The 14489-nt window shown below is 47.0% G+C and overlaps 1 protein-coding gene across 1 annotated transcript in view; it reads right to left on the bottom strand.

Moving 5' to 3' along the window:
- Window positions 1-13832, bottom strand: part of TMEM131L (transmembrane 131 like) — a gene marked incomplete at its 5' end in the record, with an annotated part of 83181 nt that extends 69349 nt beyond the window's left edge. Inside the window, 3 exons of the mRNA XM_081998995.1 lie at window positions 5850-5893; window positions 13293-13363; window positions 13709-13832. Coding sequence (XP_081855121.1) covers window positions 5850-5893; window positions 13293-13363; window positions 13709-13832 — 239 coding nt within the window. The remainder of the gene's footprint in view (window positions 1-5849; window positions 5894-13292; window positions 13364-13708) is intronic.
- Between the last annotated feature and the right edge of the window lie 657 nt (window positions 13833-14489).

Genomic DNA, 14489 nt, shown 5'->3' with positions numbered 1-14489 from the left:
GGGGATTTCTGCTTCTTTTGTAAAAAAAATTTTAAAAGCTATTAAAAACTTAATAAAAGCAACTGTCACTACTACAAGTTAGGACCAAGTGTATATCCTGGGAAAAGTCTTCATGTAATTTTTCAAACACTTTCAGGGGTAAGTTTAATGACAATCTAAATGATTAGTGGTACTCAGCACAAGCTTAGGTTGAAAATAGTGGTTTAGGATCGTTCCTTTCAAACAGTTTAAGCACTCACTGACGCTCTCAAAACCACTTTTCAGCTTTTCATTTTGAAACACTTTCTCATTGGATACTGTTTGACTTTAATAAAGATGTTTAAAAAGTAAACACAACATAAAGCAGTGGGGTGTTTTATACTTGGACATTTCTTCTGGCACAAAATAAATTTTTATTCTTTTAAGTAAGAAAAAGCGTTAGGAGAACATGTCTGGTTGGTCCTAATCTATTTTTCAATCTTTCTTTTCCTGGCTTAGCCACCATCCAAGCTAGTTATTTGGTACACAGGCTTACCACCAGTCCCATGCCACTACTTTCCAATAACCAGACTGTCAGAAATTACGGCACTAAGACCACGGGCTTTTTTGAAGGATAAATCACTCGTAAGCTTCTGGACCTCTGAAGTGTCTTAACAGTACATCCACAGCGCCAGACTCATGTGTGCCTCTTGACTGGAGATGAGATGAAGTCGTGGCCAGTGAAAAATGGCCACATACGACCTCGCAAGGTGAAGCAGGCTCATTTTCCCCAGCCACGCTGCATTTTCCCTGAAGCAAACGTTATAATGGTATCTCTTAAGTATCCACTAAACCCCCAAGTAATTTTGCAGTTCACTGCTTTGCAGTCTCTCAGGCCACTAATAAGCTACTCCCTTGCTACCTTTATTTCCAATTTCTCTTCCACATCTGGAGCACTATTTCACAGACACAGCAAAAATGACAGGATTAGGAGTAAACCCACTTGGCAACCAGAAGAGGTCAAAGTGCCGGGTGCCAGCTGTCACTCCTGGGGCTGCACTATCACCCTAGCAGGAACCCACTGGCAGCTGATACCATCTACTGCCCCAAGCAGCTCCAGTCCACAGGGTCAAACGCTCTCCCAGTGATCAAAGGCAAAGGTTCAACAGAAACGCTTGACTGAGCTAACTGCACAGCACTTACAATTTTCCTAGTAGTTGATACCTATCTACTTAAAGCAAAATATGCCCTAACTGTCACAGGTAAAGGCTGGAAAATCATTTAGGTTGGAAAAGATCTTTAAGATCATCACGTCCAACAGTTAACCTAGCACTGCCAAGTTCACCACTAAACCATGTCCCTAAGGACCATGTCTACACATCTTTTAAACACTCCAGGGATGGTGACTCCTCCACTCCCCTGGGCAGCCATTCCAGTGCTTGACAACCCTTTCAGTGAAGAAACTTTTCCTAATATCTAATCTAAACTTCCCCTGGTGCAATGTGAGGGCACTTCCTCTCATCCTATTGCTAGTTACTTGGGAGAAGAGACCAACACCCACATCGGCACAACCTCCTTTCAGGTAGCTGTAGAGAGTGATAAGGTCTCTCCTCAGCCTCCTCTTCTCCAGACTAACCACCACCAGTTCCCTCAGCTGCCCCTCATAAGGCTTCTGCTCTAGACCCTTCACAAAGCTTCATGGCCCTTCTTTGGACATGCTCCAGCAACTCAATGTCTTTCATGTAGTGAGGGACCCAAAACTGAACACAGTATTCAAGGCATGGCCTCACTAGTGCCAAGTACAGAGGGACAATCACTTCCCTAACCCTGCTACTCTTGATACAGGCCAGGACACTGTTGGCCACTTTGGCCACCTGGGCACACTGCTGGCTCATGTTCAGCTGGCTGTCAGCCAGCACCCCCAGGTCCTTTTCTGCCGGGCAGCTCTCCAGCCACTCTTCCCCGAGCCTGTAGCATAGGACCCAGCACAGAGTCTTGCTGAACTGCATTCAGCTGGCCTCAGCCCACCAATCCAGCCTGTCCATATCCCTCTGCAGAGCCCTCCTACCCTTAAGCAGATCAACACTCCCACCCAACTTGATGTTGTCTGCAAACCTGCTGAGGGTGCTCTTGATCCCCTCATCCAGATCATTGATAAAGATATTAAACAGAACTGGCCCCAATATTGAGCCCTGGGTAACACCACTTGCGACCAGCCGTCAACTGAACTCCATTCACCACAACTCTTTGGGCCTGGCCATCCGGCCAGGTTATTTTTAACCAGCAAAGCAGCCAGTTTCTTCAGGAGAATGCTGTGGGAAATGGTGTCAAGGGCTTTACTAAAGTCTAGGTAGACAACATCCACAGCCTCTCCCTCATCCACTAGGTAGGTCACCTTGTCATAGAAGGAGATCAGGTTGGTCAAGCAGGACCTGCCTTTCACAAAGCCATGCTGCTGGGGCCTGATCCCCTGGTTGTCCTGTACGTGCCACATGATGGCACTCAAGATCATCTGCTCCATAACTTGTCATCTTACTCGCTAATTATATACCATAGTCTTAGTATTTTAAGGCTTTCCTTTCTCGTGGACTATTAAGGCACATCCACATTAACAGTACATGCTCCACATCTTGAGTACAGCAGTTTATTCTGTGCAAATGTTCTTTAACTTGTCAGATGGGAAACTGGATCCTCAAAGGTCTTTTCTCCAGAAGTCCTCAAAACCAAGGATTAATAATGTCATACATGTGAAAATTTATTTTTTCTTTTGGTAGTCCAATGTCTACTTCCTTGAAGTAGAAAGCTAAAAAATTCAATAGCATCATTTGCGCACATCACCTAACAGTACTGTTCCTTTATCTGTGCCAGATTTCTGCATTTGACTCATTCCACTGCTTTACCAAAAGTGTAATAAAGCAAGCATCTTAAACCTTCAAAATTGCTACTGCCAGCTGTGGCAAGTGAACAGTCACCAGCATGAGGGGAAAAAAAAAACCAGACAAAAACCCCCACAAAACTACAACAAAACACTTTCTGTCAACACCTGTCATTGACTTTCTTCTAATAAAATTTCCTAAACTAAAGTTGATCTGGAAGGCATTTTTTACTGCCGATTTCAAATGTAAGAAACAGTTTAAGCAAACCTGAAGCTTTTTTAATAGGCTAGTCCAAATACATGTGGCTTTAATTCTGTCAAAGACTGTGGCCTGAAGCAGTACATCCAGCAACTCAAGTATCTACTGTCCAGCATTTCTTATTTCAGACCCTGACCCAAAGAGACACAAAACAGCAGAAAGCAACCTGTGGTAGCATCCAAGCAATCAGAAAGGCAGGAAACATAGGCTGGAAACTAAGGAGTTGCTAATTACCTTTTTCTCACTCAGGGCAGCTGCAAACCCACAGACCTCCAAATCAACCATTTCTCATTTACCTCTGATATAGCTCTTTACAAAAATTGCTATTTTGACAATGTCTTTTCACCTCCATGCAAACTTCTGTATTTGTTAAAAAGCTAAACGTAAGGCAGAAATAATGAGACTACATTCATCCCCCTTGTGCACTTGCCACAAAAATAACAGCAAACCAAGAAGTCCACCCCAAGTGGAAGAACCTGTGATGCACAGGAAGTCAATTAACAGACTGTTAATACTTCACTTAAAAAAAAAAAAAAAAAAAGCAGGTTAGCAAACTCCCAAGAGAGCCCATTAACCTAAAACTAAAAACTGAATAAAACAATGTTTTGGGAAGAGACTTTCTCCTTTATGCCCCAAGATGCTGAACTCCCTCTACGTTCTTCAGCTATGGGGAAAATTTTGAATTATCTATTAACTTCTGTTCATACTGCTACTTTAAGGTGCTTTGCTTCTGGTGCTCTAGGGGCTTCACATCAAATTTCAGTAGCTTTACCTGATTTCCCTAGAGTACTCTGGCAGACAGTGAGATGCAGATGCTACGAGCTCTCAGGTTTTGCTGCTGCAGGAAAAGGAAATCCCCATGATTTCACCATCCAGTAATATAAGCCAAAGGAATGAACGTTAATCTGGAAACAAACTAATAAATTCTAGTTTTTCTAACATACTTTTGTTAGGTCTTCTTCATAAAGTCTACACTATAACATTCCTTCAGTATACAGAGCACACACAGATTGGTGTTTACATACAGCAGCAAACCAAAACAGTTTAAACGACGCACACAAACCTGTGTCTGTTTAGGCAAGTTTCCTGAAGCATTTCAATATGACAATAGAAGGATGTTTCCATCCATGCAAGTGAACCCTATAAACTTTACTTTCAGAAAACAAGTTCATTTTTGGAAATGAGTAATTATGAGAAAAATCTTTTAAGCATCTGAGTGACAAAATAGTCAAACCACTTTTTCTTATTTCCTGAGTCTGAAGAACTATTTATCTTTCAATAAGATTTTTATTATTGACATAGTAGCCAGTTAACTCCATCTACCTCCAGAGAAAAATAGGCAGGCAGACATTTTTTTTTCAACCCCTACATCTCTCTGTCTACTAATGAAAATCTCAGAAAGCAACTTAGGCACGGCATTTGAGACTGCTGTCTTCTGACTACTTCTCAATACGGAGAGGGTGCTTAGGCACACACTGAAAATTTTGCATCAAAATCAAACCAGCTGAAAGTCAGAAAGTTCTGTATTTGTGCAGGGAAAATGCTAGCTTTTAGTAGCTTACCCCTTTTTTCACAAGTGGAGGAAGAAAAAAAAAAAACAACCCAATCCCTCCCTATGCAGGTAGGAATCAAGGGACATAGGTAAGCACAAACCATCAGCACCAGCTGTCAGAGGCAGCGGTAATTCTCCCATCCTGTTTCTATACCATCTTTGTCATTCCCATGGAGATGAGGCACAGGAGCCCTAAGGTGATGCTGGGTTCCAACAAGAAGGCTCCCGATGGGGCAGAAAAAGGGGGAAAAGCCACGTGAAGAAGCACTGCAGTACAGGACAGCTCATCGTAACCATCCCCTTCCCACCCTCAGGCTTACCCCTTCTGCCAGCTCCCAGCCAGGCTTTTGTTTTATCAGATCTATTCCCTCTCACACCCAAGCTAAGGGCATAGATGGGAGATAAACGAGAAAAGCATTTCTGGCTAACTGTAGCCGTCACAGCACAGTGGTGTTACATGTGTTTATGTTCAGTCTTGTGACCTCTCTGGCTGGCAGGGCACTGAGAGCTGTACCCACATTAACACATACCAAAGGAAGGAAGTGTTTCACTGGTAGATGTCCAAGCATTTTAATCTGGACGCTCAGAGGAAACAAAATGTGTATTTAAAAAATAATCTGCAATGCTATTTATCCAACCTTTCAAAATAGAGGAGGCCTGATATTAACAGAAACAGCAGAGTTGAGGCTACAGTTTTTAAGAGCTTTATTATTTATCTGATTTCAAAAATTAAGGCAGGATATTTATTGTTCCACAGCAACACAGTAATAAGCCTTTGGCTTTAAAACTTCTTTACGTCCCTACCCACCTTGGTACACATTAACACTCCAAGACTACTTATGTTTGCAAGTTTTGGAACAAAAAATAGTCCTCTTGTTTAAAGACATTAATTACAAAATATACGATAAAGCAGAATTAATAAACACAGAATTTTTTGTGTAAAAGCAATGAAAAGCAAATACAGCTAGAGATAAGAGTAAGAAGAAAGACGCAAGAGGGCGTATGCTGTGCGCTATTTTCTGGTTTCAGTAACAAATTAATATTAACATTAGTTGAGAAAATCTTAAGCCACAAGTAATGAAAATCTATTTCATAAGCAGCAGAAAAAAACATTTTAGTAGTCTGCCCAATCACTCTTCAGTATTTCCTAAAACAGAAACCAAAATGAGCTTCAATACTCTTGTCTTCATTTGAGTTTTGCTTACCTTTGCTCTTGTGGATGCTCTTCCACATCCTCCTCCGAATCAGCCTGACAAACAGAGAAAATACTATGTAAGAATCTCAGAATTGCAACAGGGTGCACTGGACATATGTACTATTTTTAACTCTTCCAAGGATGGACTCTCACATGACTTGCAAAACAAACTCAGAAATCTAAAATTCCTACAGTGATTCCTTCAAGATTCAAGTAAGATGGATGCTGGCTATCCCATTTGAGGTTTCAGCTCATTTTGCAAATACAAATGGTGACTTAACACGACTACTCCATTATTGTTCTTTCCAAGTGTTGACCGAGCAGACTTATTTTCCATTTATGCAAATGCACCTATATAAAATTCTGCTTACACATACAATTTCAATCTAGTACCATCAATTGTCCTCAAACTACAGGAAGACTATTTCCTCAACCTTCAAATTATCTGGCCCGTGTCAGTAAATTTCATTAGCCAGTACCGGAGAAAATAGGATGCAGAATGCCTTGAAATTCAGGACACATGGTAACCCAAAAACCAAAGGCCAAGGTACCACATTCCAACGGAGACGGCAAGATCCCAAAACAGATCTTACCAATGATCAGCAACATGTACAGAAATCATAGACAGTAGAAGTTTTAAACATAACAGCTTAGCTCCATTGCTGGACTAAGCTAATTTTTGAGACATACAGTTAACAAACTGTGCCAGCTTGCAGTTCGCCGCTAACTGCTTTGAGCTGTCTCCAGAAATGAACTCAAGCGCTGGTTCAATGAGCTCCCTGCAGGAAATCCATTCAAAACAAGCAGGTAGCTGCTCTGAACTGGTCGAAATCTCCAGGAAAGCTTTAGGTACAACTCAAAATGGAGCATGTCACAGCCACCCAGCCCACACTGATGAAACCATGGACAACTTTGGGAAGATTAACATTCTTCAAGAAGAGGTCACAGTTATCCTGCCAAGCACAGCTGGTAAGTTTTCTCAGCTACTGCATAAGCGGGTCTTGGTGCCACAAGACAGAAGCTACAGACCTTAGCCGCGCCCCCCCCCCCCCCTTTTAAAATTAAAGGAGTGCACCTTCCACCACCCCTCCTACACATTTTCGCATGTACATGCATCACAGAACTGGCCTTGACTCCAGCTCCTATTTTCACTACATACGGGGGCGGAGGGGAAATCACCTGTGCAAACACCAAACATCTTTCTACAGGTTTCAGATGCTTAAGCAGACCAGGCAGCCCTATTCATGTACTGAATGGGACAGACAGCAGAATTTCTGAAGACCTGAGCCTCATGAATGGAAAAAATGACAACCACACCAAGGCAGCAAATATTGTTAATATTATTATTTATTATTAACATTATTATAGCTAAAATAATGACATTATAGCTAATATTACTCCAGATCTTGCCAAAATCTACCAGATGCATCTGAACATCAATCTTTCACCACAAGCAGCTCATCCAACAGAAGCAGCACAGCCTTCACCATAGCATAACCAAATCTGTAACAAGACTGACAGGGAAGTACGAGCTAATTTGAGGACTCGATCTTTCTGTATGCCTGCCCTTAAAGGGAGGTTGGAGACACCATGATAATCATCTAGGATTTGCAGTGCATCATGTGGTTCTTCAGCACAGACCTACTCAGACGTCCCAGCACCTGGCCCTCATGAAGACCTGGCCATCTCCTCTAACAACTGAGCTAAGCCTTGCTGTTAGATTCTACTGGTAAGGCATGATACAAATCCATCATCTGTTTTCCAGCTTCTCCAAGCTCCTTTTGCACTTCCAGGACCTCAGTACAGTACCCGGAAAAATTAGAGAACTCCTTACCCACCTCTTCCCAAAACAGCTTCGCTGCTTCAATGAGCAGGCAAGCCATCCTCATTTTAAACAGCTTAACGCCTCCTTTAAATGGCTTAACATCTACCAGACATCAGAAACCTGGGACTGTGTCATTACACAGTGCTCACCCTTAACACTAGCTATCCTAGCATAGACAATTTCTCCTCTTCACTTTTCGTTAAGCGACAATGAAGAAAATTTTCCCAATCTACAGTGCAGCCACAGCGTAAAATCTGAATTGTGCAAGGAAAAAAAAAAGTGGTTTTTTTTCTTTTAAAAATCACCCTCGACAGAGCATACACAGAGTCCCACATCCAGCTTCCTCCTACCTCCTCTCCTCTGAGCCACAGGCTACATGTATACTTACACTGAGGATTTAAAAAAAAAAAAGAAAGAGAAAGCTTTCTCAAACTACCATATCACCAAACAAGTACTACAGGGGGGGGGGGGGAAGGGAACAACTCCTAAAGCCAAAATGCAGGTCCCAGCAGCCTATCCATGCCAGGGAAAAAAGTCCCCTTCCTCCAAACCTCATCCTGAATACAGGCAGGTGCTTATCTTGTGCTAGAAAGCCCCTGAAAGTGCCCCTCTCATGTCACACAAGTCATGAGAGCCTGGGCTGACAGCTTCTGCATAATCTGCATGACCAACCAGCCCCAAGTCCTATCAGCACCATCCAGAAGCTCAGCTGGGAGGCTGGAGGAGCCTTTTAACAGCCCAAAGAGGAACACAATTCCCACCCCAAGTCTGTCTCAGGCTTTCACACAAATTGTGCGACTTCAGACAAACCCTGCTTTGAAGTAGTTGACTCCGTACATTCAATTTGTGCATAGCTGATGGGATGCGCCTCTGTTAATGACACACTGCAGTGCTACATATCTCAGATACATATGTAAGATCAAGGTCTTCATCGGCTTTCGAAACCGGCAGAACAATTAACCTTATTAGCCCCTGAGCTGCACTGAAGAACAGGAACTGAAGACGAGTCACTACTACATGGGAAAAGAAAAAAAATAATAAAATAGTCTTTCAGACCCAAGCAGAACCTTTAAAGTGAAAACCCAGGCAGCAGCTCTGTATTTGCCTAGTGTCTGTAACCGACTATGATACAGCAAATAATGTGGCATCTTTCTCTTTCTCCAAAATTCAAGCACCTGAAACATTATCACAGTAATCTGAAATAAGCAGTCCCTGTAATCTCCTAAGTATCTGCAAGCAAATTGAAATGTACCCAAGGCGTTCCTCTAATGAAACATCTCACTCATCTCCTACATGCGACTCGCAGGAACAGTAGAAAACTCATCACATCACACAGACATGGCACTGACACCGAGAAGAAGTTTGGTGTATATTGCCTCTGATGACTTACTGCTATTTTCAAGCATGATAACAAGACCTAGGACTTAACCTTCATTATTTCATTTTCATGTAGTTCCTCCCTCGAAACTGAAGGAGCTGAAAGGAAAGCACTGAACGCCCTGCAAGTACCCAGCCCGCCTGCCCCTGCCTTCAGATGCTCACAGTGATCACCAAAGCAGTTTCTGACGGACAGAAACACACAACCATGACTCTCCGACACCTCTTTTACATGGCGTCTAGCACAAACAACAAATGGCATTCGTGCTTCTTTCATACGCTTGTGGCTGTAGAGACAGCAGGCTGAATACCCTTACTATGCTTTTCCTTGGGCTCTTTCCTCTCCTCTTTAGAAAAAAATAAAACTAAATAAAAATTAAAAAAAAAAGGCAGTTGCCTTTCAGCTTTGCACTGAAGTGCTCCAACATGGCTGTTTATATTTGGGACTTTTTCAGCCTTTAATGGTAAAGGGCCTGGGTGTCAAGTCCTACACAAAGGACCTTTTCTCCCAAGCATTTTAGTTAAGTATTAACAAGTTACAAACAAACAAGCAAAACCACAAAATTATAAGGAGCCTGAATAAAAACCACAACTGCTCTAATGAAGCCTTTCGCACTTGAGATTTTCCATGTCAAAATCCCACTGATTTTCCATGCATCCCCCAACCGTCAGGGCAGGCAAGACTTTAAATTTTTTCCACATTGAGGACAAATGATGGGAAGAAAAACAAAAACAAAAATCCAGCCACTGCCCCCAGGGACATTTGCTCTAAAAAGGAGGGCAAGGAGGAGATGGAGAGCAAGACAGGAGCTCTGCGGCTACCCTACCCTTCACACCACCTTCAAGAAGAAAGAGGAACTGGGTGCAAGGGAATACAGGCACTACATCTGACTGGGAAACCCAGCTCGTCTGAAAGCAAAAAGGGAACCCAGGAAGAAATGTTAAAACACTGGAGCAAGCTGCAGACCAGTGGAAGACTGTCAGCGTGCTAGATAGAGCCACCTCGTTCTCAGCTCCGGTGTGCAAAGCCCACGCACACCCTCACCGACTGCAATGCTCCGGGCACTCATCAGGCTCAGCTGCAGAGCAAAAGCAGTAGGTGAGCCATCCCCGAACGGCTCTCCAGGCCTCAGAGGAAGCTGAAATCAAAAGATCACAAGCACGGGGAAGGGAGAAAGAAAAAACAGCACAAATACATGTAAGAGGGAAGCTGGGAGAGGGCACACGAGAAGTACAAACAATGAAAGGGAAGCAAGAGGAAACAGAAGGTAGAACGACTGACCAGGGTGGAAGCGCGGGGGCCCTGGGCAGTTGCGCTCCAGCATGCAAATTCATGCCGTTCACGTAGACAAAGCGATGCTGTGAGAGGCCTAGAAAGCAACTACAAATATTGAAATGCTTTGTGGTCCCGTCTCCCCCCCTCCCCGCCTCTTAACACCATGTCTTTATTCGGTATGTACTCTTGGAACAAAAGCACACGTGGGCAACCTGATGGCTGAATGGGCTACCGACCCATCCAACTTTCATCCTCAAATCCTGCAGGCAGCAAGGAATGCTCAAAACTGCTCTGTCACAGGCAGCTGATGATGCATGGAAAATAAGATAATAGTGCAAAGCCCAACAGAAAGGGAAAAGCATCCACCAGACAGCATTAGTAATCCGTCAGAAATAGGCAAAAAGGCTGGGCAGACAGGGCAATCTAATCCATACCCCTCTCAGAGCCTGCGACACACAGACAGGAGGGAGTTTATTTGGGTGAAGAGCATTCATGATTCCTTCCCTGGAATTTTCAGTTCTGCATACAAAGTCCTCGCTCTCCTGTGCTGCATGCCTGCCCGCCCTCCTCCAAAAGACAACAGGAAGAACCAGATCAAGGAACCAGGCCACTTCCCATTCCCAAAGTCTTCCCCAAGACCAATCTTTAAACATGTGAACAAAGCAACCCTTGGATATTGCCTATCATGCAGTGTTTATTATCCACTCAAAAGCAAGGAAGTTCTTCGTCTTACTGGACCTTCAGCATTGCATCACCACTGCTGTGGTACATGAACACCAGGCAACAACCGTCTGTGAGTGTTTCAGTGAGAAAGTCTGTTCTTGCAAGGGAGAGAACATGGACAACCTCCTCGTAGCAGTTAAGTAAGACCATTTCTTTCAGTGGAATGTGTAGACCAACGAGCAATAAACCTCTTGCAAGTTTAAGCATCCCTCTAACAAAGAAATGGCAGTCAGATCTTAACAGATGAATTAGTTTTCCAAATCTCCGAAGCTGAATCCGCCAGTGCCCCTCACCAACCCACAGTGGTCACCCAGCAGGCTGACAATGCCAAATTGCCTTCAGGAGCTTGCAGACGCCACAGGGGATTGCAACAGGGTGGGTAACCCTCAATTCCTCGGGCGCTCAGAGGAGAGCCACCACTTGCCATCACAGAGTAGTGCCACCGCTCCACAAACACGGTGTTAGAAGGGTCCTTTGCCACATCCGCAGGGACAGAGGGAGGTCTCCTTTCCTTCTCCCCCCAACAACTGGAAAAGGTGGCTTCAAATTTGGCCACAGGCCCCAAGCCCAAGAAATGCTGGGTAAAGCCCAAGCCCGCAAGGGAACAGAAATTTGGGCATCAGAGTTGGGCCTGGAACCAAGCTTGGGTCTTAAAACCTGTTTGAGGAACCCAGGGCCCTTCTGCTTCAGCTTGAGCGGTCACCAACGCATCAGATGCTGCTGTGGTCCCCAAGCTCAGAGGGGAAAGCCATGCAAAACAGCCGCTGCACCACTAGTGCTCAGAGACTGGTTCAGCTGTCCATTTATTTCAGCGAGCCAATCGCTATTTTTACTTCTTGCCCTGTTGCAACTGAAACTAGAAGACTCGTTTTCTTTCCTGCATACCTAACGCAGCATCAACAGAAATGACAGAGGAGCAGCCGCCTCAGCTTGCCCTTTCACTGCTGCAAGGACTCAGCAGTACCATACGCTCCGCCACACCAAGTTCAGGGCCATTCATGCCTGGTTTTGCTTCAGTCACGCTAGAGCTTTTTATGAGGATGCTCAAGAACAAAGTGTTTTCCAAGAGGACCTAATCTCCTCAGGAAGTAAACATCACGTCATCATCGCTCAGTTGCAGCTTTGCAATGAGGAGCAACTATAAACGACTGCATTACATGGTTCTACATCTAATGCATCTTAATGTCTTTGAGGTAAAGCCTGCACAGGCAAAAGGCCGAGTTCCTTAAGCATCCCTGGGCACAGAGACTCTCTACACCTTCCCTTAGCTACTACCACATCTGCATCAGGCAAACCCAAACAACATAATTTTTTTTTTTTTTTTAAAAGTATTTGTATATATAACAGATGATACTTTTGTAACACTACCACACAAAACGCTGGGCCCCAGTAAGCGGCATCAAACTGTGAGCTAGCTGAGGAGAGAAATAACACTTCTGCTGTTTTTCCCTACATTAATGGGTATCAACGGCTGAGCACTGAACAGAGAATGATATAATGGCTTAAGAGAAATAAATTACTCTCTTTTCCCTCTCACATAAGATGATGTCCCTAAGGACTGCTTCTTCCCGTTTACGAGCCTGGTGCCTTGAAGTCTGGGAAGGCCCAGCTCAACATATGGCAGAGTCCGTCAGCACAAGTTAAATGACTGCCTCAGATGCCATAAACCCCAGACCACCGCTTCCAGCACCCCTCCTTGCTTCCAGCCCAGCGTTTTACTGTACTGGCTCCTCTTCCCATACAGAAAGTAACAAATCATGTTACTGCTCAACAAAAGCGGCTAAACAGAACAAAAATGCGCTACGGCAAGAGAGGAACGATATCATAAATGATGTGTCATTGGGGGGGGGAGGCTTCACCTGAGCAGGTCCGAGATATAAATATACGGATATTCATTATATGCGCACCCAGTATTCATCATGCACAAATACAAACGTTAAAAAAAGGGGGATAAGAGAGAACGGGGAAAAAGCACAAGGGGAAAAAACCAAGCGAGCTGAAGCACGCTGTCGGTCGCAGCCCCGGTAGCAGCAGGGCGCTGGGAGGGGGAAGCCGGGGGGGGACGAGGCCGCGGCGTGACAGCGGGCAAGGCCGTCCCCGCCGGCCCCACTGTGGCCTCACACCCGCCCCCCGGGCCCAGACCCAGCCCCCGGCCCCTCAGGGCCCCGTAACGTCTCCCGACCCGCAGCGCCCCAGCTCCACAACGCCCTCCCCACCAGCCACGCCCCCCCCCCCCCCCGGCGCCCCCTCACCTGGGCGGGCAACAGGAGCTCTCCCTCCTCGGCCTGCCACAGCTCCACCACGCCGGGGATGGGCTCGATGGCTGCGGGGACAGAGAGAGAGGAAGGGCAGATGGGCCGGCCGCGCTCGCAGGAGCCAGGTGGCTGGAGCCCGTAGGCGACGGCCCGGGGCTGCCCGCGCTGGGGCTGGCCTGCAGCGACGCGCGGCCCGCCTGACACCGGGACGCGGCGGGCACCGGGGGGCAGGCCCGGGAGGAAGGCGAGCGGAACGCGAGCCACGTCCCGGCTCCCTTTGTGTCCCCGGGCTGCCACCGCGGCAGCCGCCCGAGGGACGGCGGCGGGGGCGGCAGCTCCACTCGCACGGCCGGAGCGGGCAGCAGCGGCACCCCCGCTCCCTCCCCCGACCCGCCCCCGTCGGCGGCACTCACCTTGTCCTTGCGCCTCCCCGGGGCGAAAGCAGGGCAGGAGGACGTGGAAAACGCCCAGCAGGAGGTTCATGGCCGCGGCCGCGCGGCAGTAGCCGCTCTGCTGCGGGTAGCGCAGCCCCGCCATGCCGTGCCGCGCCGCGCCGTGCTGCGGCTGGGCGGGGGCGGGGGGCGGCGGGGGGGCGGGGCCGCGGCAGCCGCGGGACCCGCCCCCCGCCACGCCGCGCGACTGCGCGCCGCCACGCCCCGCCCACGGCCGCTCCCACGCCCCCCCATCCCCGCCGCCGCAGGCAGCGCTGAGCGCGTGGCGCGCCGCCAGGCGGGGAGCGCCGCCCCGTCCCCGCCCCAGCCCCCGCGCGCGCCCGGAGGTGCCCGACGCACACCCCCCCCGCCCCGCTAAGCGGCGGAGGAGGCCTGGGGGAAAATGGGGGAAAACGGAGTTCGTTGCCGCGCCGGTGCAGCGGGTGCGTGGCGTGCGGCGGGAGGGGAGCTGCCCTCCCTCCCTTAGGCCTGTGCGGGCTGTCACCGGGCCGGGGTGTTCCCCTCCTTTTTTTCCAAAAATGCATTAGAAGAGTGAGCGAAGGAAGAAAAGCAGGAGGCAGCACGAAGGGGGAGGGAAGAGCGCAGAAAGAAAAAGTGAGTGTGTGGGGAAACCCCAAAATAGCCCCCATCTGGTGACCTTAGTGCAGATGTTCTGAGGGGAGATGCTGCCAAAGCAAAATGGCGGGCATAGGGTTCGGAAAACATGGGCAGCAGGGTCGATTTGCCTTGGTATTCGGTGACC

This window comes from Phaethon aethereus (genome assembly GCF_964289735.1).
Source record: "Phaethon aethereus genome assembly, chromosome: 4".
Lineage (NCBI taxonomy): Eukaryota > Metazoa > Chordata > Aves > Phaethontiformes > Phaethontidae > Phaethon > Phaethon aethereus.
Note: the sequence above shows the minus strand (reverse complement) of the source record. Positions and strands in the feature narration are given on the sequence as shown.